The 25,886-nt window shown below is 43.8% G+C and overlaps 1 protein-coding gene and 1 long non-coding RNA gene across 10 annotated transcripts in view; one reads left to right on the plus strand and one right to left on the minus strand.

The window, feature by feature from the left end:
* LOC138413865 (WAS protein family homolog 6-like) overlaps positions 1-449 on the minus strand; it is an 89,162-nt gene extending 88,713 nt beyond the window's left edge. For all 6 annotated transcript variants that reach the window (XR_011246235.1, XR_011246237.1, XR_011246234.1 and 3 more), the window contains exon 1: positions 58-449. Coding sequence is in view for 2 of the 6 variants with exons in the window: in XM_069539991.1 (XP_069396092.1) it covers positions 58-351 (294 nt within the window). In the remaining 4 variants the exon portion in view is untranslated. The remainder of the gene's footprint in view (positions 1-57) is intronic.
* Positions 450-746: 297 nt separating this feature from the next.
* Positions 747-25,886, plus strand: part of LOC132413289 (uncharacterized) — a 445,109-nt gene continuing 419,969 nt past the window's right edge. For 2 of the 4 annotated variants that reach the window (XR_011246238.1, XR_009516685.1), the window contains exon 1: positions 747-840. This is a non-coding gene — a long non-coding RNA (uncharacterized lncRNA). Of the gene's footprint in view, positions 841-10,096; positions 10,318-15,896; positions 16,207-25,886 lie in introns of those variants that run through there. The other 2 variants (XR_009516684.1, XR_009516686.1) reach the window with 2 other exon arrangements.

Here is a 25,886-nt window from a genome sequence, read left to right on the forward strand (position 1 = left end):
CTGAGCTCGCCGGGTGCCCTGTCCGCTCCTGACACCCTCGCCCCCCACCGCACTCACCTGGCGGGCTCCAGCCGAGGGGCCGGGCGAGGGGCTCCGGGGTCGCGCGAGGAGGCCGCCGGGCCGCCCGCCGCGGCCCCCAACCTCCCTCCCGCTCCCGCTCCCAATCCCGCTCCCGCTCCGGCTCCCGCTCCCTCTCCCGCTCCGGCCGGCGCGCGCCCCGGGCCCGACGCGCGCCCGGAGCGCCGGGGGGAGGGGGCGCGCGGACGCGCGAGTGCCGGGGGAGGGGGCGCGGCGAGAGCAGCGGCTCGGCGGCGTCGGCGGAGAGAAAACAGCCTCGTTCGCGTCCGTCATGGCGCGCAGCGGCTGCGGCGGCTCCCTCCGGCTTCCCGGCTCCCTCGCCTTTAGTTTGACCTTTCCCTCCAGTGTGTCTCAGGGAGAGCGGCGATGCGCGCGCGTGTGCATGTCTCTGTGTGTGTGTGCGCGCGCGCGCGCGCGGGGAAGGGGCCGGGTTCGCTCCCCGACGCCTGACGTCACTGCTATGGCAACGGAAGCCCCGCCCCTTGCCGCCTGTTTCCTGCCCCGCCCTCTGTGCACGTTCCGGGGCCTCACGTGCTCACTCACACGCACGCACGCACGCACGCTCGGAGCGCGCGCGCCCAGAGCGTTGACGGGGGCGAGTTGGGAGGTCATCTGGGCCTCCTGGTAGCCTCCCTGAGTTCAACCAATCCAGTGAGGAGAAGCCGTGGGCGGGGCGGCCTCGGCTGCCAGAGCGGCGTGAAAAATTTCCCAAGGCAGAGCGAAAACCTTTCCTGAGCGACTGAGCATGCCCGGTGGTGAAAGGTGAGAATTGCCTGAAAGTTTAGGTGGGTGGAGGGGGAGGAGGTCCGGTAGAAGGGGAAGGGAACTCCGGGGCCCAGTAGAGGGGTGTTTAACTGGTATCGAACTGGGACTGCGTGGTGTGAGAGTCAGGCAACCCCGGTTTGCAATCCGGCCCGGCCGCTGTTGCTGTGTGACCTTGGACGTGTTACTTAACCACTCTGAACTGAATGTCTTGAGTAAAATAGGGTTACTAAAATCTACCATTGTGGTTGTGAGAAGTAAAAGCGTGGAAAACGCCTCACCCGGCAAATTGTAGAGCCCAAACACTTAGTTATTAGTGTGGAGTCCACAGCCTCCTTATTTTACGAATGGGGACACAGGACTCAGGGAGATTAAGTGACCTGTTCAATGTCAGGTAGTGGCAGAGACCCAGGCTTCAAGTTCAGTACTCTTTCCTACATGGCCTTCCCTCAGGGAGAGGGGAAAAAAAACACACTACAGAAAAACATGTAAAGATCCTTTGCTCTCTGTGGATCGCTTTTTAATCCACACCAATTCTCTTCCCATGCCCCCGAAAGTTTTGAGCTCTGGACGTAAGGGCTGGACAGCCTTGGTGCAATTTTTGGAGGGCAGCTATTTGGCTCTCGATTTGTCCCTGAACAAGCAACAGAATGGTGCTTTCCTCAGTTCCCTTGGGGAGCCTAAATTTCTTCTAAAGTTTTGGTTAAAGTGTAAACACAGTAGCAAGGAGCTCCAGTTCCTCCACAATTTCTAGCTACCTGAGGAAAGATTAACTCAGTTAACCAATGTTTACCCAGCATCCACTGAGTAAGTAAGAATGCTTCTCCAGCCCACAAAAGGCCTGTGACCTCAGGTCTGTGCAGGTACCTTATGATTCAGACGCACTGGTGACCTCATCGTTCCTTGTGCTTCTAGTCCTTTCTCTGACTTAGTTCTTAATCACTTACTGTCTCATGGTATTTCTTGAATGATATAGAACTATTTAACTCTAGATGTGCTGTTAACTTTTTAAAAGTATTTGTCTCCTTTCCTGTCTTATACACCCCCCCTCCCCAAAATACCTAAATCTGGTCTTGGTAAAGGACATCACCAGCTCCTCAAACATGCCCTTATATTCCCCACTTTCTCTCCAGAAATTAATTCACTTGAGCCTTTCAAATTCCACCTAAAACGTACTTGCTTCCAAAAGGTCTTGCTGGATCTATTCAGAATGAATTAGTCCCTTTTCCTGAGCACTTGGTACATTCCTTGCTTCGGACATTGTTTCTAGTAGACTTTGTTTCTGTGATTTGTGCACAGGTCACCTAGAGAAAACTTCTCTGAACATCCAGGTATGGGTTGGCTGTTCCTGTTCCTTGCTCTCATAGCATCTTATGGTCTAATATATTGCTTCTTACCCGTTCCTTTACAGTTTGATTTATTTACCTTCTCCATCAGATGTAAAACCCTCTAATGGCAGGAAACATGTTTAGGTCCACTTTGCATTTCCAGCATTAACCTCAGTACCACAGCTATAGAACAACTAGGTATTGAATGGCTGAATGGGCTCCTTGCCTACTGCATAAAGTTCTTAGGGGCAGACTTTACTTTGTATTTATATCTCAGAACCAAAGATTTTCTGGGAAGTTATAAATCTTGGACTACTCTAAAAGGCACTAGAAATTACATGGTCACACTCATGCAATGAAGGAAGGCTTTGACAGTAGCATAAAATACTGAGCAGAGCAAGAAGTAGGAAATCCAGGGAAAAAGAGGTGATTTCTTAACTGCTGCTGTGGACCTAGAATGAGAGATTTTCAAATGTTGTTAAGGATATCAAGCAGATTCCTCCAAGGTGTGTCAGTGATGTTCCTCCCAGAAAAGGGGAACAGTTATGCCAAGAGGAGTCTTGGAAAAGAGATCAAGCAGTGTTTGCTTACTCTGAACTGGTAGCATTTGTTCCTTTGCCTAACTGGGCACGAGAATCTAAAGCCTGGTGCTATCCCTGTGTGTAATATTGTTCTCCCTCTGCTACGCTATTTAACTACCTATGTGTGTGTGTGTGAGTGTGTGTGTGTGTGTGTGTAGATGTGTGTAAATCCTTACCAAATCTAGTCCTCTTATTCCTCATCATGTGAATGGCACTGCCAAACACCCAATAGCAGGAGTCATTCTCAGTTTATCCCCATCTCTGTCTGTCAGTCTCTGAGTCCCATAACGTCTTCCTCTTAAATGGCGGTGGTAGCCATGAACTGCCCTCAGGCTTCATGTGAGCCCTCATATCTCTCATCTGGACAAAACCCTCCTACTTGGTCATTTCACTCCATCTTGGCAGGTCCAGCCCAACTTTCACCACATCCCAGACTCCAGAGGGACGTTTCTGAAAGCCAGAGAATTGACCATGTCCTCAAACAGCTTAAAAATCTTCCATGGCCCCTCCATGCCTCCTCAGGAAAAAAGATCACACTTCAGTGGGTTTTTTATGCTTCATCCTCAACCAATTTCTTCAGCCACGTCTCCCACTACTTTTGCAAGAACTCTTCTGCTCCGTGGGTGTTGAAAACTTGCAGCTTCTCATACATACCATGTTCTCTGTGCACAGGTTCACCTACCTGCGATTCTCTGCCCAGGCCCTCTCTACCAGGTTAATTGCATCTGTGCTTTCTAGGTCTATGAGGACAGTCATGCTTCATCCCTCTGGCATAGCTCTTCTTATTCTGTGTTGTGAATATACTCTATGTGCTCACATGTCTTATCTTCACTAGAATGTGAGCTACTTGAGGGCAGGGGTCTTGGCATATTTTATACCTGTATGGAACTCTAACACCTACCAGGGTGCCTGGCACAGGATAGATACTCAATAATTGTTTACTGAATAAATGAATGGATTATGAGCTCCATGAAGGAAAAAAAAGTATTACATTTCTTTGATTCTTCACAAAGCCAGGCCCAGTATCACGGAAGTAATAAGTAGGTACTTAAAGTAACAACAAATGAATGAAAGGGTAGTAATGAGATATTAAAAACCTACCATGCACCCCCTCACCTTCCGAGATGGCCCACACTCTGTCTGTGGAGTGTGTATCTCCCCGAATAAAACTTCTTTCTACAAACAAAACAACCTACCATGTATCAGGGACTAAACTTAATACTTTCCATTCATTGGCTCAGTTAATCCCCCAGCAACCCTATACAGGAGACATTGGTATCTACATTCTGCAGATAAGGAAATCAAAGCTTAAGGAGGGGACACGACTGGGCCAAGGTCACACTGTTAGTTGTTGGCCAAGCCAGGATTTGATTTCAAGTTCACCTAACTTGGAAATGGACTATTACGGAAGGTATTCTGCTGCTGCTGCCGTTGTGATGGTGGTAGTACTGCTGGTGAGGATGACTTGGACATCTATTTTGTCATGACTGATAAGAAGCTCCTGCTTCTTATCAGAGAGATCAGTGCTCCCTGTGCTCCAACGGGAAGAAATGTGATGCCTTACCTGCAGTCAGTATGTACAAGTCAAGCTAAATGGAGGGGTCATATTTTTTCTTTTTCTTTGTTTTTTCCAGAATTATTTTTCTGTAACTGAAATAAAGATTACTTAGTTTGAGGATACAGATGTTGCACATGTAAGGATAAAATGTGTAAAATTGGTCTTTGGGCTAGGAAGGACCCAGCTGAGGCCGTTTTGGAGGCTAGAAAATGAAAACTTTTTTGGGTTAGTAACATGGTCAGTTCATGAAGAGCTAAGGTGAATCTTAGTATTTAAAAGGCAATCCTTAAAAAGTTGGGTTAGGAAAAAAGACACTGGGTAAGTACCTCATTAGGAAGAGGCGGAGAACATTTGGTTCCTGTCTGGAGAGAGTCTCTTGCTCCAGGCTTACAGTACCAAGAGGCCCCTGGAGTTGGAGTGGGGCTCCCACAGAGTTACAAGCACACCCTTGACTGAAGGGCACGCTCCCCTCTCTGGGAAGGTCAACATCTTTGACCAGAACATAGACTTGTAGGGGGAGGTGGTGAATGAGGAAGAAGCGGGGAAGGGAGAACCCACATCCACCCGGTTAGCCGACCAGCTCAATCAGTCCTGGTGATGAGCTAGGGAAACCAGCTGTTCTACCCTCATAGCCTGTTCAGACTGATACATTGAGATTAGCGGCTATGTGGGTGCTGTACACTGCACAACCCTAGGGGGAGCTATTTACATGGGTGTCTATATGAATGACATCCTCTGTACAGTACTCAACGTGTAGCCGTCCTGACTGTAATATATTCAAGGCACATCTGTGTCTACTTTGGCAATTTAAATGATCCTGATTAAACCTTTGATAATACAAATAAATAAATATTTATTGACTGCCTACCAGTTATCATCTCAGAAATTTAAATGACATTTATTGTACAAAGTTATTTCTAACGATTTGTGCATATTTCAAAGTGCTTATTAGACTAATAGCATTACCATTCATTTATTAATTCTAATAAACAACAATTGAGCAGCTAAGTTCCAGGCATGATTCAAAAGGCTGGATTCAACAAACATGTTGAACACTAACTACAAATCTTACAAAAACTATTAACTGATTCCTTCAAAAATAAAAGCTTATGCATTTTTGCAATTTGTTTATGCCACTTTACATATGAAGGTAGTCTCCAAAGCCTCTTTGTTTCATAGACCCTCATCTACTAAAACCTGGTTCTTGCATTTCCAACAATCCAATACGCTAGGATGCCCCAGTGAATATAAAGCTTTTACATACTTTTTTTTTTCCCCCTCCTAGCTCTATCAAGCGAAGGGCCAGAAAGTTAAGTTGGCTGCTTTAAAGGTTTCCTGGAAGCACTAGGGAAACCATTTTTCATAGAGTAAGTGTGTGGCTGCCTTGTCCAGGAAAGAGAGTGTAATCAGTCTTGGATCCCTGGATCACTCTGTGGAAGAATGCTAATCTCCACCTAGAAACATTTCATTTGGATTGTTAGACGAGCAAGAAATAAATGAAAATTGGGGGGTTTGTTTGTTTTAGCAGCAAGCTCTACTCAACACCTTCACTGGAAAAGGAGACAATATGGCCATGTTTGTACCCCAAATTTGCTGAGCTGCTCATACAAGTAACATTACATTCTTAACTTTGGAACCCAATTAAGGATGGCTCTGCCTCCAGTCTTTATTAAATTGCTTCCAAGTGTTTGGATGGTCTAACTATGTGTGACTATCACTACTGGAAAATTGTTATGCGCAGTTCCAAAAGCTGACGATTAGCTTAAAAAAGCCACTCAGGAGGAACAAACACACACATACATACATAGAGTCACACACACGCACGAACACAGTAGTAGGCAGACTTTCAGGTAACTTTTACCATTTAAGTCAAGAGGCTTAAAGAAATCTGAAATAATATCCAGAATATTCACAACAACTCAGGAAGAAGGAATGAGGTGACCCCAGGAAGGGAGCGGACTGTGCTTTTAATGAATCATCATCACAGTCTCTCTGTGCTGTTTGTCCTATGACCTCAGGTGGCATGCAGCATCATGCCAGGCATGTGTTTGAGTGGCCCTCCAGCTCCTCCAGAATTACTGTAAAGTTAGAGGTAGGATTTGCTCCTGGTATTTTATGTGAGTGTCGGTATGAAAGGCTGCAGCATGGGTGAGTGAGCAGTTTATTCTCCCTGAAGAAGGGGCTCAGGATCCACCCCCTGCAGGCCACAATTTTGCCACGGGGCAGACCGTTCAGGCTTTCTGTTGGACTGGCAATTTGAGCCAAGCTAGGGGCCAAAAGCCATAATGGGCTAAACGCTAGGGAGGTGAGTTCTGTTAAATTCCAATAACATCCACACTTCCAGGGAAGCTGCAAAAGTCATTCCTGTCAGATGTCCTCAAAATCAACAGCCAAATTACTCCTGCTAAATGCTCTGAGCTCCCGAGTAAAGCCCTGTACTGTTTTAAATAGTAACTCAAACCCTCTAGTCCCATGCCTCAGTAATAATTATGAAAATTCTCATCAGTATCCTCCTTAATGCATGGTAATGACTATTTAATTGATTGACTACCACGTGCAAGGTACTCTTTCAGGTGCTTTATGTGTGCCGGATGCTTAAGTCTCATGACAGCCTTGCAAGGTTATAAGGAATAGCAAGAAATAAGAGTTGTTATCCCATCTTATAGATGGGGCAAGAGAAATTCAGGGCACGTAAGCAACTTGCTCAATGTCACCCCAGTGGTGATATCAATGTAGTTAAAGTATATTCTTCGAAAAAAAAAAAAGACTTCTGTATGTAAGAGCTGATTCCAAGCTCAGGGACATTTTAAACAAATTTTTACTAGAAAAAAGTTACTATGGTAAACATTAAGCATAGAGAGGTGTCCTCGTCAAGCAACTCCTATCATGAATAATTTGGAATTAAGGGGTTTTGAATGATCTCTACCTTATTTTCCTTGGAGCAGAGCCAAGTTCTTAATAAGAGTTTCTGCAAAAGAGGAACCTGGGGCTGAATCTTATTTATAGAGGCAAAAGATTTTTTAAATTTCAGTCTCACATTCTTACTCTCCACTTGAATTTGCCAGTTAACACAGGAATAGCTAATGATGTGAAGACTAAGTGTTAGTTGTCTGGGTCCTAGTCCTCCTTACTGCAAATCCTTAGTGTAGGTTTAAGGCAGGGTTATGCTGAGTCGTATAATTGCTCTAGTCCACAGCAAGATTTCATAGTCATACTGTGGAACAAGTATAGCTAACTTACATTTAGTATGGTAATCTCTCAGGATCCCAGGGGATTGGTCCAGGCCTTCCACAGACACCAAAATCCATGAATACTCCAGTCCCTTATATAAAATGGCATATCATTTGCATTTGACCTACACACATTCTCCCACATACTTTAAATCATCTCTAGATTACTTATAATATCTAATACAATGTAAATGCTATGTAAACAGTTGCAAATACAATGTAAACACTATGTAAATAGTGTCCTGCATGGCAGATTCAACTTTAGCCTTTTGGAACTTTCTGGATTTTTTTTTTTTCAAAATATTTTCAACCTGTGGTTGGTTTAATTCACGGATTCGGAACCTGTGGATACGGAGGTCTGGAGGCCCAACTGTAACTGACTTAATTAAAGTGGGGGTAGATTCATTGCTGTGCTGTAGCCTGCTGGTACTTGTTGACAAAGCTGACTGCATACAATGCTTCCTCATTCTGCATTTAGTGAGGTCTCAGTGGTATTTTGAAATCAGCCTTTGTGGGAGTATTTACCCCATGTAAATTGGCAAATGCTACAAATCAGGACTTTTATTCCCCAAGAGGCAGTTAAACGTTTACCAGCACGCTACTGACTAGACTGTATTATTTGCTCAAAAATATCTGTTGTCTTCCCTGTGGGTCTGTATACTGCCTTTCCCTGTGAGAGGACAATATTTTTCACCTACTGCAGTCAGGCTTGACTACATGACTTGCTTTGGTCAATGGAATGTGACCGGAAGTACGTGTGCCATGTCTAAGCAGAGGAGAGTGTGCCCATTTTGTTTTTCCTCTGCCACAAGCTGGCACGTCCCACATAGTGTCTGTGCCTACAATCTGAGTCCTAGAATAAAGAGGATGTGGAGCAAAATCACAGCCAACCTGTAGAGGACATAGACGTAAGCAAGGGATACAGCTTTCCCGTTATAAAGATCTGGGTCTTGTTGTTACTCTGGCATTACTGAGGCTGAGCTGATGGATACAGCAATTGGGACTTATAATTGAGGCTGCCAGAGTGGAAAACCTAAGTCGTGGGGCATTAACTCTGGGGCTTGGGAGTGGGAAGCAAAAAAAGTATGCATTGAAGGATGGAAAAACAGCAACTCATGTTATCTAGTGGCAATACATTTGGTAAAACTCTCACCTGTGCTCACTGGGAGGACAGATATGTACTGAATGACCTTGTGGCTTTAGACAAAGAGGTTATGAAACGGAATGTTACTGGCATGCCTGGGATGCTACGGTCTGCATGGGATGAAATATTATACGAAAAAGTTGAGTTTAGGAAAAAATTGTACATTGTGGAGAGATTGAAGGGAGTAGAAATTGTCCAGAAATTTGAGGGCTCAGAGGAGAACGTAATTGATTCTGATTTCCATACAAAAGATAACACTGAGGACTTTAAGTGACAAAGGCTGATTAAAATTCAGCCTTGTACCAAGGATCAACAGAAGGTGTGGTCCCTCTATGAAAACCTCTGAACTGATGAAGGTGGCACCAATTATGGTTCTCCCACTGAAGAAAAATAAACTCAAAATACCTGCAATTAAGTCTAGAGAGAACCATAACTAGAAAAGAATTGGGGATGTGGCCATAGGCACATGACGTTTGATTTTGGAGTCTACTACTTGCAGCTAAGAGCATTCTCCATAATAAACTGCATTACAGGGTTGTTGGCAGGATAAACTGAGATTGTATACATAAAACATTTAGCAAGGTAGACTAGTTCTTTCGACTAACACGGGCCAGAGAGCAGGTAAGAAGTAGCCAAGAAATCTCAGTTAAAAGATTCAATGCTAATAATTTCAGCAAATGAAAATGATCCTGTATTGGGTCTGTGTGGTGGAATGGAAAGAACTTGGGTTATAGAATCATATAGAGTTGAGTTTGAAATCTACCTCTGCCACTTGACAAGCTGAATGGCACTGAGCAAATTGCACACAAAAAAATTCTGGGCCGTGGTTCTCTCATCTATAAAATGGGGATAATATCGTCTCCTTGTAATGATTAACATAACTAAATAATAAAGCATGAGACATTATTCTTGGTGTCTAGACATTCAGTATATACTGGACAGGTCTCCTCCAAAAGTACCTGCTACCACCACTACCTCATGCTGGCCCCTCCTGACAGAATATGATTTTACCTGTCAAAGGAAAGCAGGAGGGTTATTGCCCCAAAGCACCTTCTCCTATGATGCCGCTGACGAACAGGAAGGCTGTTGAAGGGCTGGAAAGAGGGGTGTATTGTTTTATACCCAAGGTGCTTTCTAATGAATATTTTATGATTTTCTCAGTATTTATTATTTTGCCAGAATTCAAACAAACAAACTTGATTTGCTTTAGAAAAGAAAAGAGAGAATCACAAAAACTAAGAGCGGAGCTCCTGGGTAATGCAGAGCGCTGATTTGGTGAGCCCATCTCTGACTGCAGGGAGTTATCTATCCCAGTCAGTGTGTAGCATTCCCACTGATGACCTCTGTTGTCTAAGGACGGTCATTTGCCTTCATTGGTACAATAAACTGAATTTAAGTGTATATATTCCAGTATATTCCATGCTTGGGGAATGGCCATGAAAAGAAAGCACAAAGCTTCAGGACTGTTGGCTGCCATCTTGGAGCTATGAGGGGAACCAGCCTTAGAATGAACCCAGGTGCTGAGGACAGTAGCACAGAGGAATGGAAACAGCTTGCATCTGTGATGCCATCTTTGCGCTGATAACCATACTGCATCTGGATCCTCATTCAATCTCTGGGTTTACAGTTACAGGAGGTAATGGATTTCCTTATTTTTATGCCAGGCTATCAATGGATAGAAACTGATCAGTAATGAGAGTGGGGCAGCACCAAAGGGTAGAGTACACCGGGGGGGCTGAGGGTCACAGTCCCAAAACCTAGTCACCTGCGTTCCTATCCTGCTTCTGCATTGTGCTAGCTGTGTGGCCATTGGAAAATCACTCAGCCTCTCTGTGCTTCAGTTCCTGCATCAGAGAAACAATATGATAATAATAGATCTTATCTCATAGAGTTCCTGAGAGGATACATTTGCACAATTCACACAATACAGTGCCTGGCACATAGTAAGTTTTAATATAATCTGATGCATTATCATGATTACCTCCAGCTGCGAAGATCATCTGAGCATCTACAGAGTGATGCTGAACTTGGGCCCCAATTCTCTTCCTGTCTGTCCTTGACTGTATCTCCTCATTATGTCGGATTTTGTTCTCATTCCCTCTCTGGATCGTCTTTCCTTCCCTTGTTCCTTTCACTAGCCATAATTGGCATTGATTTATAGCATTATTTGCTGTATTTTTTAAAATCAATTAATTATTTACTTTTGTCTGTGTTGGGTCTTCGTTTCTGTGCGAGGGCTTTCTCCAGTTGCGGCGAGCTGGGGCCACTCTTCATCGCGGTGCGCGGGCCTCTCACTGTTGTGGCCTCTCCCGTTGTGCAGCACAGGCTCCAGATGCGCAGGCTCAGTAGTTGTGGCTCACGGGCTTAGTTGCTCCGCAGCATGTGGGATCTTCCCAGACCAGGGCTCGAACCCGTGTCCCCTGCATTGGCAGGCAGATTCTTAACCACTGCCCCACCAGGGAAGCCCCTGCTGTATTTTAAAATATGTAATTTTACATTTCTTCTTTTTAATTTACGAAGTCAAAGATAGAACATTTTCTATTTCCTTCAATAAAAAAAGAATGTTTAGATTTGCTTTTTTTATATCCCTATTACGTTCATCTTCTTGGCTTTGGTGCAGCGTTCCACTCCGTCAAAATCATTTTAAAGCTTGACATTGCCCGTTATTGCCTTCACCATCTCTCCTGGCTTTATGTCATCTGCCTTTTAAACTTTCACCAAGTCCTTGACAGAACCTGCAATTTAGGACTACTCTATCAGTTATCAGGTTAGGCATATGTGGTGGAAAACTCTAAATCAGTGCCTCTCAAGCTTACTGAGTATGTGAATCACCTGGAGAGCTTGTTGAAACACAGATTCCTGGGCCTCAGAGCAGCTCTGTAGTGGGGACTGAGGATTTGCAGAGAAATAGTGCTGAATAGGGCTGCCCTAAATAGTGGCTTAATCAAGTTAGTGGTTTATTTTCTCTTATGTTAAGGAAATTCATAGGCATGTGGTCCAGGGCTGGTACTATGGTGTCAGAACCTAGGCTTCTTCTGTCTCCTTTCTGCTGTACAGGCACGCGGTTTCCTATTCCAAAATGGTTGCTTGAGCTCCAGCCATTGTGTCCACATTCAAGTCAGTAAGAATGAGGATGTCCCCTCTTTTTAAGGACATGTTCCAGAAGTTGTCCATGGCACTTCCACTTATATCTTCTTGAGAAGCACTTAGTCATATAGTTAAATCACACTAGTGAAATCAGTGGGAGGGTGGGTAACTTTGGGCTCCTGGGCACGGAAGCTTTGTTTTTGGCCCGCGTATCTTGTAGGCCAGACTCCTGCCTCCATGACCTTCCTTGAGTTCCAAAGGGCTATTCAAACAGTTGCTAATCAAGGGAGGAGCAGCCAAGAGACCACCTGAGGCGAGATTAAAGGGACCAGAGAAGCTCATCAAGATTAGGAGACCAACCACCTGAGACCCTGCATACACCCTCATCTTGTCAGCAACCCCACCCTTGAAGTATTCTTATAAAACTCATCAAATCCTCCTGGGTTGGGACACATAGTTTTTTGAGACAGGAACCTGCTGTGTCCCCCTTTGGCTGGCAAAGCAATAAAGCTATCCTTTTCTACTTCACCCAAAACTCTTCTTTCTGAGATTTGATCCGGCACCCGTGCACAGAGGCTGAGTTTTCAGCATCACTAGTTGCAAAAAAATCTAGGAAATACAGCTTTTATGTTGGGTGCCATGTACCCAGATAAAAATCAGGGTTTTATGACAACATTAGAGGAGAATGCATTTCTGACATTACTGATTTTTCAATGTAGTCACATTCAATCTCTTCCCCCAACTCTCCAGCTAGAGGTTTGTGATCTGAATCCCACTATGTGCTAGGCAGTTAACTTTAAATTCTGAATTTCTAGGTCTGATCATCCTCTTGTTTATCTGTTCAGGCTACTGTAACAAAACACTATAGACTGGGTGGCTTAAACAACAACATTTGGTTGCAGGTGAGAATCTCATCCTGGCTTGCAGACTGCGAGAGAAAGAGAAAGAGGAGATAGATTGTGCTTTGGTATTTGGTATCTCTTCTTATAAGGACACTAATCCTATCACATCAGGGCCCTACCCTTATGACCTCATTTAACCTTGATTACCTCCTTGTAGGCCCCATCTCCATATATAGGCACTGTGTTGGTGAGCAGTGGTTTAGGGCTTCAGTATATGAATTTTGAGGGTGAAAATTCAGTCCATAGCATCTCCTTATAGGTAAGTATTATTACTTTAATTTTAGAGTTCAGGAAATCGAGTCTCAGAGAGTTTTTTTTTGTTTTTTTATGTACACAAAACTCCTTAGACCAAAAAGCCTGGTGGCTCTAGCTTGCCTTGAGGAAAGTTGTATTGTCCAAAGGGTACATGGGCCAGTTTCGTTTTCTTTTTTAACATCTTTATTGGGGTATAATTGCTTTAAAATGGTGTGTTAGTTTCTGCTTTATAACAAAGTGAATCAGTTATACATATACATATGTTCCCATATCTCTTCCCTCTTGCTTCTCCCTCCCTCCCACCCTCCCTATCCCACCCCTCCAGGCGGTCACAAAGCACTGAGCTGATCTCCCTGTGCTATGCGGCTGCTTCCCACTAGCTATCTGCCTTACGTTTTGTAGTGTATATATGTCCATGCCTTCTCTCTCGCTTCGTCACAGCTCACCCTTACCCCACCCCATATCCTCAAGTCCGTTCTCTAGTAGGTCTGTGTCTTTATTCCTGTCTTACCCCTAGGTTCTTCATGACATTTTTTTTTTAATTTTATTATTTATTTATTTACTTTTGGCTGTGTTGGGTCTTCGTTTCTGTGCGAGGACTTTCTCTAGTTGTGGCAAGCGGGGGCCACTCTTCATCGCAGTGCGCGGGCCTCTCACTATCGCGGCCTCTCTTGTTGCAGAGCACAGGCTCCAGACGCGCAGCCTCAGTAGTTGTGGCTCACGGGCCTAGTTGCTCCATGGCATGTGGGATCCTCCCAGACCAGGGCTTGAACCCGTGTCCCCTGCATTAGCAGGCAGATTCTCAACCACTGCGCCACCAGGGAAGCCCTTCATGACATTTTTTTTCTTAAATTCCATATATATGTGTTAGCATACGGTATTTGTCTTTCTCTTTCTGACTTACTTCACTCTGTATGACAGACTCTAGGTCTATCCACCTCCTTACAAATAGCTCAATTTCATTTCTTTTTATGGCTAAGTAATATTCCATTGTATATATGTGCCACATCTTCTTTATCCATTCATCTGATGATGGGCACTTAGGTTGTTTCCATCTCCGGGTTATGGTAAATAGAGCTGCAATGAACATTTTGGTACATGACTCTTTTTGAATTATGGTTTTCTCAGGGTATATGCCCAGTAGTGGGATTGCTGGGTCATATGGTAGTTCTATTTGTAGTTTTTTAAGGAACCTCCATACTGTTCTCCATAGTGGCTGTATCAATTTACATTCCCACCAACAGTGCAAGAGGGTTCCCTTTTCTTCACACCCTCTCCAGCATTTATTGTTTCTAGATTTTTTGATGATGGCCATTCTGACTGGTATGAGATGATATCTCATTGTAGTTTTGATTTGCATTTCTCTAATGATTAATGATGTTGAGCATTCTTTCATGTGTTTGTTGTCAGTCTGTATATCTTCTTTGGATAAGTGTCTATTTAGGTCTTCTGCCCATTTTTGGATTGGGTTGTTTGTTTTTTTGTTATTGAGCTGTATGAGCTGCTTGTAAATTTTGGAAATTAATCCTTTGTCAGTTGCTTCATTTGCAAATATTTTCTCCCATTCTGGGGGTTGTCTTTTGTTCTTGTTTATTGTTTCCTTTGCTGTGCAAAAGCTTTGAAGTTTCATTAGGTCCCATTTGTTTATTTTTGTTTTTATTTCCATTTCTCTAGGAGGTGGGTCAAAAAGGATCTTGCTGTGATTTATGTCATAAAGTGTTCTGCCTATGTTTTCCTCTAAGAGTTTGATAGTTTCTGGCCTTACATTTAGGTCTTTAATCCATTTTGAGCTTACTTTTGTTTATGTTGTTAGGGAGTAATCTAATCTCATACTTTTACATGTACCTGTCCAGTTTTCCCAGCGCCACTTATTGAAGAGGCTGTCCTTTCTCCACTGTACATTCCTGCCTCCTTTATCAAAGATAAGGTGACCATATGTGCGTGGGTTTATCTCTGGGCTTTCTATCCTGTTCCATTGATCTACCTTTCTGTTTTTGTGCCAGTACCATACTGTCTTGATTACTGTAGCTTTGTAGTATAGTCTGAAGTCAGGGAGCCTGATTCCTCCAGCTCCGTTTTTCATTCTCAAGATTGCTTTGGCTATTCGGGGTCTTTTGTGTTTCCATACAAATTGTGAAATTTTTTGTTCTAGTTCTGTGAAAAATGCCGGTGGTAGTTTGATAGGGATTGCATTGAATCTGTAGGTTGCTTTGGGTTCAGAGAGTTTTTGTGTGTTTTTTTTTTAAAGACTTTTTTTATTGATGTGGACCATTTTTAAATTCTTTATTGAATTTGTTACAATGTTGCTTTTTTTTTTTGCGGTACGCAAAAACAACATTGTAACAAATTCAATAAAGACTTTAAAAATGGTCCACATCAAAAAAGTCTTAAAAAATAAAAGATTCAAATGAATTCTGTCAAAGTTCAGGATCCTTCTAATGCATCATTCTGCATCACAGGAATAATGCATTTGTTTGCAGGATGAGCCTTGAATCAGCCATATTGTTGCATAATATGCAACCACAAAAGAATCTCAGGGATAGGCATCCATTTCCCTCCTGTGTCTGTGCATCATCTGGGGACTGGCTGATCTAGGCTGGGAACGACTGGGTGCCTCTAAGCTGGGGCAAGGTCTGCCCCCACAAGTCTCTCATCTTCCTTGGACCCATGAGCTTGTGAGGGTCTCATGACCCACCCCTCAAGCACATTCCCACCCCTGCTTGCAGTAGGTCTGCTTCTATTCGAAGGCCAAAGAAAGTCATGTGCGGAAGACCAAGGTATGCAGTACGCTTGTCCCAGGAGGGAGTAAATATTTTGGAATGTATTCTAATCTCCCCCAAGCCTGTAGGCATATGCATTGAAGTGGAAAGAGAGCCAGACTGAAAATCAGGAGTCCTGAGCTCTGGGTCCAGATCTGCCGTTAATGGCTTGTGTGACCTTGGACACATTATTAATCCTTTCCGGATCTGGAAGGCCTATTCAGACTTTGGCCTTATGAAGCTATGGCTTGAAAAAACAAATCACTGCCTCTCAAGCTCCTAATCTCCTCTCAGTGTAGTTTAGTCTCTTATTCTGAGCTAAAATACACACAGCTCTAGAGCCCCTTCTCAACTGCTGGGCGAATGGTCATGACTCTGTTAATGATCAAACTGGAGCACCATGCAGCAATCCTGCTGGTCACATGAAAGCTCGGGAAGACATGAAGCCACTGGGAAAAGCCACTGATGCCATGACCTTCTGCTCCCAGGGCCCGAGTGCAGGCCAAGCCTCTGCTCAGACAGGTGAGCTTTAAGTTTGGTGATTTATGATAACGCCTCTGAGCGCGTGGGTAAACATGCCATGGTTTATTTTGCGGAATTAATGAAGTCTGATTAATCTTTCAGTCCCCAGCAGATTCTGTTCTGAGAAATGAAGCGAGACTGTCAGGCTTTTGTGTGAATTACGGAGGGAAGATTCACGACACGGGAATCATCTGGCGTCCTCACAACGTGATCTTTTTTTTTTTTTTGCGGTATGCGGGCCTCTCACTGTTGTGGCCTCTCCCGTTGCGGAGCACAGGCTCCGGACGCGCAGGCTCAGCGGCCATGGCTCACGGGCCCAGCTGCTCCGTGGCATGTGGGATCCTCCTGGACCGGGGCACGAACCCACGTCCCCTGCATCGGCAGGCGGACTCTCAACCACTGCGCCACCAGGGAAGCCCCCACAACGTGATGTTTTAAATCTCGAGCATCTCCGGGTGGAGGCTTTGCCATCGTTAGACGGGATGACTGCTGACTAGGGAGAGCGCCTTCTAAGAACACATGTGATACAGTAATAGCTGCTACAGTTAATTGAGCTATTACCACATGTCAGGCCCCTGCTTGATCCTTCGCACACATGGTCCCAATTATTGGAAAGAGCACCCACTTTTTTTTTTTTTTTTTTTTTTGTGAATGCACCACACATGTGAGATCTTAGTTCCCTGACCAGGGATCGAACCCGCGCCCCCTGCACTGGAAGCTCAGAGTCTTAACTACTGGACCACCAGGGAAGTCCCAAGAGCACCCACTTTGACTTGGATACATATTAGCTCAAATCCTGGTCTCATAATTTACAAGCTGGGTGACCTTCAATGTGTAACATGGGCACGGTTTTTGCCCCTCACCCTATCTTTCATCCACAACTTCTCTGCCTACCGACGTTCTATAGCATGGATCATTCCAGCATGTTGACATCTCACACTTTGGTAGGAGAGATAAATATGTAAACAGCAAACTATATTGAAAATAAAACTCATGAACCCTTGGGTGGCTCCATGCTGCAGCTGGAAAACTCAATTTATCTACAACACTGGGGCTAAATCTCTCTTAAAAAGAATTGGAGGGGCTTCCCTGGTGGCACAGTGGTTGAGAGTCCGCCTGCCGATGCAGGGGACGCTGGTTCGTGCCCCGGTCCAGGAGGATCCCACATGCCGCAGAGCAGCTGGGCCCGTGAGCCATGGCCGCGGAGCCTGTGCTCCGCAATGGGAGAGGCCTCAACAGTGAGAGGCCCGTGTACCGCAAAAAAAAAAAAAAAAAAAAGAATTGGAGGTTATAAAGACTTGTCTCAAAATTTGTGGTTGCTATTACTGGAATACACAAATGAGGTGAAGGAGGTTATAATGTAATGGAAAGGGCACTGGGATAACAATCAGGAGAGGTGAATTTGAGTCCTGATTCTGTTGATCAAAATGTGTGATTTGGGGCAAGGTCATCTTTTGAGTCTTGGTTTCCTCACCTTTAAAGTGGGGAATGTTAGCGCCTATCCCGCGTTCTGCACAGACTTCTTGCCGAGACCCTAGCAGATAAAAGCTGTCAATGAGGGTTTCCCTGGTGGCACAGTGGTTAAGAATCCTCCTGCCAATGTAGGCAGGGGACACGGGTTTGAGCCCTGGTCTGGGAAGATCCCACATGCCTTGGAGCAAGTAAATTCGTGCGCCACAGCTACTGAGCCTGCACTCTAGAGCCCGCGAGCCACAACTACTGAGCCTGTGTGTCACAACTACTGAATCCCGAGCACCTAGAGCCCGTGCTCTGCAACAAGAGAAGCCACCACGGTGAGAAGCCCGCACACTGTGACGAAGAGTAGCCACAGCTCATCATAACTAGAGAAAGCCCTCATGCAGCAATGAAGACCCAATGCAGCCAAAAAAAAAAAAAAAAAAAAAAAAAAAAGCTGTCACTGGTTAGCAACTCCATTTTACAATTTTATAGATGGAGAAACTGGGGACAAAAATATAATGTGTAGGACAGAAGAAAGACAGGTCTCCTAGTATTTCTCCAACCTCATCTTGTACCACTGTTCTCCCCACTTACTCTGTTCTAATGATGTTGGCATTTGGTCCTTTCCTTGAATAAACCAAACTCATTCCCACCTCACGGCCTTTGCCCTTGCTGTTTCCTCTCCCTAGAGTGTTCACCTCCTAGATCTTCATGTTCTTCAAGAAAGGTTTGGCCCCCTGTCCTTCAGGTCTCAGCTCAGACATCACTTGCTCAGAGAGGCATTCCACAGACACCCCTCAAAGGTGTTCTCTCTCCCAGGCTCCCTTTAGCACATCATCCTGCTGTATTTTCACATAGTATTTATCACTTCCTGAGATTATCTTATTTACTTGTTGGCTTATTAATTCTCTCCCACCACTCTTTCTGCTTGAGAAGAGAGACCCTGCTCATTTTCTGCTGTGTCTCCAGTGCCAAGAACAGGATTTGGCATGTAGTGGACACACAGTCTTTTTTTTTAATGAATGAATTAGCATGTATAGATTTAGCTTATTCTTTTTAACGGCTTTATTACATTCCGTATGGATGTACCATAACTTACTTAACCAGGCCTTTAGAGATGGATACTCCATTTGTTTTCACTCTTTCTTTTCTGCTCTTGTTTATTTTTATTAATTTTTTTTTTGCTATAAAAAACAAATGAGTATAATCTGCGCGTACCTTGTAGGGTTAGCTTTAGGTTTAGGAATGCAAAGGGTGTGTGCATTCACTAACTGTGAGATATACTGACAAATTTCCCTATATAATGTTTCCATCAGCTCATGTCCCCATCAACTGTGTATGATGACACCAGAGCGGAGTTCCCTCTGAGTCCCTGCCAATAACACATTCTTTATTTATTTTTGGCTGCACTCCATGGCTTGTGGGATCTTGGTTCCCCAACCAAAGATTGAACCTGGGCCATGGCAGTGAAAGCACTGAGTCCTAACCACTGGACCACCAGGGAATTCCACAATAACACATTCTCACTGAGAAGATGTTATTGCCTCCCCCATGCCCTCCCAAGTGCTCCGTCTTCTTTACTCGTTACCTGAGGAGAGGCTCTGTGCACTGCAGCTCTCCTCTGTTTCTGTGTCATCTAAATGCTCTAGGCATGTTTTCTGCCTCTTTATTTGCATTCTACAGGCTGCTATGGCAAAAGGGATATTTTAAATGCATTAGTGTCTGTAGAGATTATTTATTGTGCAGCAATATTCACTCCCTTCCCTCTACCCCCACGAGAGGAAAGTACTGTCTCTACTCCCTGACTTTGACCTTGCCACGTGATTAGCTTTGGCAAATAGGATGTTAACAGATGTGTTGTGAACAGAAGCTTGAACTATGCTTAGGTGGTTGGGCTTACTAGTGCTCCTGCCTTTTACCATGAGAATAACGTGCCTTAGGAAGTGCCTACATGAAGGAGGATGAAGAACACGGGGAGCACACCTGGACTCAACTTGCACTTGGGGCTAAACCTGAAGAAGCTCTGCCTAGATCAACAGAACTCCAAATGCCTGTAGATGTGTAAGCGTACTGTCATATGATGCAGAGATTTTTGTTCATATTTGTTACACAGCAAAAACGGACTGGTACAAAGCTCAGGTTGAACATGGAGCTCCCAATTTGCAGCACCTTGGCACTTCCTATGTCAAATATTAAACGTCTCCTAGGACAGTGGTAGCAGAGGAATATTTAAACTACTCATATTCACTTTGTGTGGGTTTCATTGGTCCTTGAAGAAAACAAAGGGCTAAGTGAGTCCTAGGTGAGGTGAGAAAGCAATACCACTGCTGGAACAGTATGAGCAAAGTTGTAGAGGAAGGAATGTGAAAGATCTGCTCTAGGACTAGTGAGCAGCCTAGATTTTAGATCGCTTGTTGAAGAGTGTTGGGAGAAGGCAGTACTGAGAGTATTTGGGTTAGAAACTAAGAAACTGAGGAAGTTAGAATTAGCTTTTACTCTTTAGCTACTGGCTTGAGCAGAGAAATGCAAGCTACAGAGCACCCTGGATGCTAATTGTACATCAATTATAGACAGTAAGTCACTGACATTCAGAGGTCAGCTATATAATGCAGATGGGTAAGGGCCTAAGAATAGATGCCTGTGCCAAGTAGAAAAGGCTGGCAGGCAACTTCATTTATAATTTCATTGTTTCCATTTAGAATATCATTATTAATTAAGCTGTGTCTAACATACTGCCAGCCCACGTTTTTGCTCCTAAAATACGGTGTGAATGTGGGTTTGCGTTTACAGAAAACAGACATCAATTTTCATACTCAGAAGTCCTCTTGAACGTGGCCTCATACTTATCTGATTTTTAGTAGGGTACAATTTAAAACAATTATTCTGTGAGTAGTTTTTGGTATTTAATCATGTCAGTTATGCTAACATTCGCTCACTAATTTTAAATATTTAGCATCATGAGAAGTCCTATAGAAGGGCGTTTGAATTCCACATCCATCACTTACTGGTTGTGTGATGTTGAGCAGGTTACTTGATGAGACTCAGTTCTTTTCAATTAAAAAACAGGGTGAATAAAATCCATCACATAGCGTTACTGTAATTCTTAAATGAGTTAATACATATAGAGCACATAGCACTGTCCCTGGTCCAAGACAGGGCTCAATAAATTCCATCATTCAGTTAAATATTTATTGAGAAGAAGAGGCAACTGTGAGGCAGGTGCTGTGCTGGGCATAGCAGAGGAAATGGGCTCCTTACCCTCGAAAATCTCAAGACCAGGAAGAAGCAAGTCAGGATTGGCTAAACGAAGTGAGAAGTGAAATGAGGGCTATGTCCTCAGTGCGGTGGACCCCTGCCTTTCTGTCTGCGTATCTCAGTAGCAGTCATGCTCCAATCACAAAGCCACCTCTTTGGCTGCCGTGTTCTTACAAACTCTGCTAGAGTGACTGATCCAAGGGGGGGCACCTGACCCTAACTGGGTCCATCAGTCCTTCTCTGGGATTCCATACTTATTCTGGATGGCAAGTGGACTTACTCCAGGCTGTAGACCACATTTTTTTTAATTTGATTTTTTTTGGTTGACAGGAGTCTCCCATACCCATCTTGAAAGCAGAGAGGACCCTTTCCCCTGCTGTCTCATCTGTGTTTCTCCTTGAGGGGGTGATGTGAGTTTGTTGGTCAGAGTCTGAAACACGGATTAGGCTGGGCCCATCGCTGGGGGGTTCACGGTGTGTTGAAGGTGGTAGACTGGTTTTCACGTCTCTCTTTCTGACTTCCTTTTATCCCCCAGGGGCTGGTTAGATAAACTGAGCCCTGCCTAAGGGCATTCTTCTGTCTCTTGTCCTCTTGTTTCCTCCATGGTCAACATTGTGTAGTGGACCTTTCTGCAGTGATAGGCATGTTGTACATCCACACTGTCCAATGTGGCAGCCATTTGTGCCTGGCTATTTTTTGTTTATTTATTTAATGTTATTTTATTTTTGGCTGCGTTGGGTCTTCATTGCTGCACGCAGGCTTTCTGTAATTGCGGTGAACGGGGGCTATTCTTTGTTATGGTGCATGGGGCTTCTCATCGCAGTGGCTTCTCTCCTCGTGGAGCATGGGCTCTAGGCGCGCGGGCTTCAGTAGCTGTGGCTCGCGGGCTCTAGAGCGCAGGCTCAGTAGTTGTGGCTCGCGGGCTTAGTCGTTCCGCGGCATGTGGATCTTCCCGGACCAGGGCTCGAACCCGTGTCCCCTGCATTGGCAGGCGGATTCTTAACCACTGCCCCACCAGGGAAGTCCCTGTTGAGCACTTGAAATGTGGCTAGTGTGACTGAAGAGTTGAATTTTTATCTAATTTTAATTAATTTAATTTTAAATATAAATATCCCCAAGTAGCTAATAGCTACTGTATCAGACAACACAGCCGCACCAAATAGAAAAGACTGGTAGGCAGCTTCATTCATAAACTTTATTACTTCCATTTAGAAAACCAGTATTAATTAAGCCACGTTGAACATAGTGCCTGTCCCACATTTTTGCTCCGTAGATGTGGAAGAGACAGTGGGAGAAGTCAAAATTTGGATGTGGATTTTTGGGGAGGAAGAGGCTACACTTAGTCTGTGGTCTAACATGTTTTTGTTTTAATTCCTCTTTAACAGGGAATGCTGAGTTCAGGTGCTGGGTGCCGGCCCAGCTAATAGCAGAAAGGTATTTTATTTCCTTTGTGGCCACTCTTTCTTGTAGATCTATTGGGACCTCTACAGTGGGGAGGGGTGATTGGCAGGGCAGGATTCAGACATTCAGGGGCCCCAGAAATACTACATTTGTAACTGCATTCCAATTCCCAGCACATATTATAGCTTAGGTGGCGTCACTTCATCTCACGTGCGGCTTTATTAAATGCAATGGGAGGAAGCATGTGCGACGGAAGTGCTGGCCCAGCTTGGGTTGCACAATGTCTACATTTGGGTTGAGCGGGTGGGGCGTCTTTTATCCTTGTCTGTGGTGCATCTCCAGGTAAGGGGACTCTAATGTGTCCAATGGTGAGCCTCTGGAGAAGGTTGCAAGTGTGAGGTGTCAGTATTATCAGAGCGACACCCGCCTCCCAATTTCTACATCCCTTGTCTGAATTTTGTCCACCTGGGCCAATTTTGAAATAAAACACTTTCTCTGGATTCTATGTCTTATGCTTTCCCTAATACTGTGTTCTATGGTATCAATTCTTTTTTAAAATATTAATTTTAATTTTTGGCTGCATTGGGTCTTCATTTCTGCATGCAGGCGTTCTCTAGTTGTGGCGAGCAGGGGCTACTCTTTGTTGTGGTGCGGGGGCCTCTCATTGCGGTGGCTTCTCTTGTTGCAGAGCATGGGCTCTAGGCACATGGGCTTCAGTAGTTGCAGCACGAGGGCTCAGTAGTTGTGGCTCACAGACTCTAGAGAACAAGCTCAGTAGCTGTGGCGCACAGGCTTAGTTGTTCCGCGGCATGTGGGATCTTCCCGGACCAGGGCTCGAACCCATGTCCCCTGCATCAGCAGGCAGATTCTTAACCACTGTGCCACCAGGGAAGTCCCTCAATTCTTTTATTTAAAGCAGTTAACACTTTCTAAAATTGCCATTTGACTTCCCCCTCTAGGCTTGACCTCCTTAAGAGCAGGAATCTTGTTTCTCGATTTCCCCCCTTTTATTGCTAGTGGGTAGAAATGTGGCTCCAGGAATGAACCTGGCTTTCCTGGTTCCTGACACTTTCCTTACTCCAGCCAGGGATACTACATGTTTGGAGCTAACAGAACCCAGGGCCAATCCTGGCTCTGCCGCTAACTAGCTGAGGGTTGGCCAATGACTAGACTTGTCCAAATCTGTTTCCTTACCTGTGGAATGCAGGTCATCAACAGCTGCTGTGAGGACTGAATGCCATTAGGCATGTACAATGTTTAGCATGGTACCTGGAATGTGGTAGACACTTAATAAGTGGGGATATAACTATAATTATAATATTTATCACAGTTTGCTTTCATTAGAAATAAATGTGTATTTATTGATCCCTCGTCATTTGACCATTACCACCTTGAGGGCAGTAACTGTGCTTTTTCCTTTTTCTTTTTTAAATTGAGGTATAGTTGATATATTATACTAGTTTCATGTGTACAATATAGTGATTCAAAATTTTTATAGGTTATATTCCATTTAAAGTTAGTATAAAATATTGGCTATATTCCCTGTGCTGTATGATATATCCTTGTATCTTATTTGTTTTATACATAGTAGTTTGTGTCTCTTAATCCCCAACCCCTATCTTGCCCCTCCTCCCTTCCCTGTCTCCACTGGTAGCCATTAATTTGTTCATTATATCTGTGAGTCTGTTTCTTTCTTTTTTTTTGAATTTTATTTTATTTATTTTTTTATACAGCAGGTTCTTATTAGTTATCCATTTTATACATATTAGTGTATATATGTCAATCCCAATCTCCCAATTCATCACACCACCACCCTCCATGTTTCTGTTTTGTTATAGTCACTAGTTTGTTTTATGTTTTAGATTCCACATATGAATGATAACCTACAGTGTTTGTCTTTCTCAGTCTGACTTATCTCGCTTAGCCTAATACCCCCAAGGTCCCTTCATATTGTTGCAAATGGCAAAATTTCATTCATTTTTATGGTTGAATAATATTCATATATGTATATCACATATTCTTTATCCATTCATTTGTTGACAGACACCTAGGTTGTTTCCATATTTTAGGTATTGTAACATTGTTGCTATAAACATGGGGTGCATGTACCCTTTTGAATTAGTGTTTTCATTTTCTTCTGATGTATACCTAGGAGTGGAATTGCTAGATGATATGGTAGTTCTACTTTTGTTTTTTTGAGGAAGCTGCACACTGTTTTCCATAGTGGCTGAACCAATTTACATTCTCACCAACAATGCACTAGGGTTCCCTTTTCTCCACATCCTCACCAACACTTGTTATTTGTGGTCCTTTTGATCGTGGTCATTCTGACAAGTGTGAGGTGATATCTCATTGTGGTTTTGCTTTGCACTTCCCTGATGATTAGTAATGTTGAGCATCTTTTCATGTGCCTGTTGGCCATCTGCATGAATTCTTTGGGAAAATGTCTATTCAGGTCTTCTGTCCATTTTTCGATTGTGTTTTTTTCTTTTTGATATTGTTTTTCATCCTTTCCAGCCTTAGACACTCACATAGAGCTTGGGTCATGGAGCTTGTTATGCACTGAATGTTTGTGTCCCCTCTCAAATTCATATGCTGAAGCCCTAACACCCAGGATGGCTGTATTTGAACACGGGGACTTTAAGGAAGTAAAAGGTTAAATGAGGTCATAAGGGTGGGCCCCTGACCTGATAGGATGAGTGTCCTTCTAAGAAAAGTCACCAGGACACTCTTTCCCACCTGCATTCCCCCTCCATCTCCTCTCTCCCTTGTTCCCCGCCCCACCTCACACCATGTGAGAACACTGCAGGAAGGTGACTCTCTGAAAGCCAGGAAGATGGCTCTCAGCAGGAACTTGGACTTCCAATCCCCAGAACTGCGAGAAAAGGGATGGCTGTTGTCTATACCACTCAGTCTATGGTACTCTATTATGGAAGATTTAGCTGACTAAGAGAGAGCTGATTAGTACATGCTTATTGAGTTAAAGTCCCTATAATGGGAGAAGAATGGAGTGGAGGTAGGGTGGGACAATTCCCAGAGGGTGATGTAAAATTAAATCTAGTGAAAGTCAGTAGGTGTCTTTAGATAAAGCACAAGGGGTAAACTTACTTGTATATCACATTCTTTAAAGAGAATTTTAAAATTCTTAACATTTTTTTCAGCTTTATTGAAATATAATTGACATATAACATTGTGTAATTTGATGTGCTGATTTGACACCCTTATGTGTTGCAAAATGATTATTCCCCTTAGCGTCAGCTGACACCACCATCACAGCACATAATTACCATTTCTTTTTTGTGATGAGAACATTTAAGAATCTATTCTCTGAGCAACTTTCAAGTATATAATACAGTATTATTAACTATAATCACCATGCTGTACATTAGTTCCCCAGAACTTATTCATCTTATAACTAGAAGTTTGTACCCCTTTGACCAGCATTCCCCACCCCAGTGCTTGGTAACCACCACTCTAGTTTCTGTTTTTATGAGTATGGCTTTTATAGAATCCAAATAAAAGTGATATCATACAGTTTTTATCTTTCTCTGCCTGACATAGCATAA

The sequence above is a fragment of the Delphinus delphis genome, chromosome 17 (assembly GCF_949987515.2).
Source record: "Delphinus delphis chromosome 17, mDelDel1.2, whole genome shotgun sequence".
Taxonomy (NCBI): domain Eukaryota; kingdom Metazoa; phylum Chordata; class Mammalia; order Artiodactyla; family Delphinidae; genus Delphinus; species Delphinus delphis.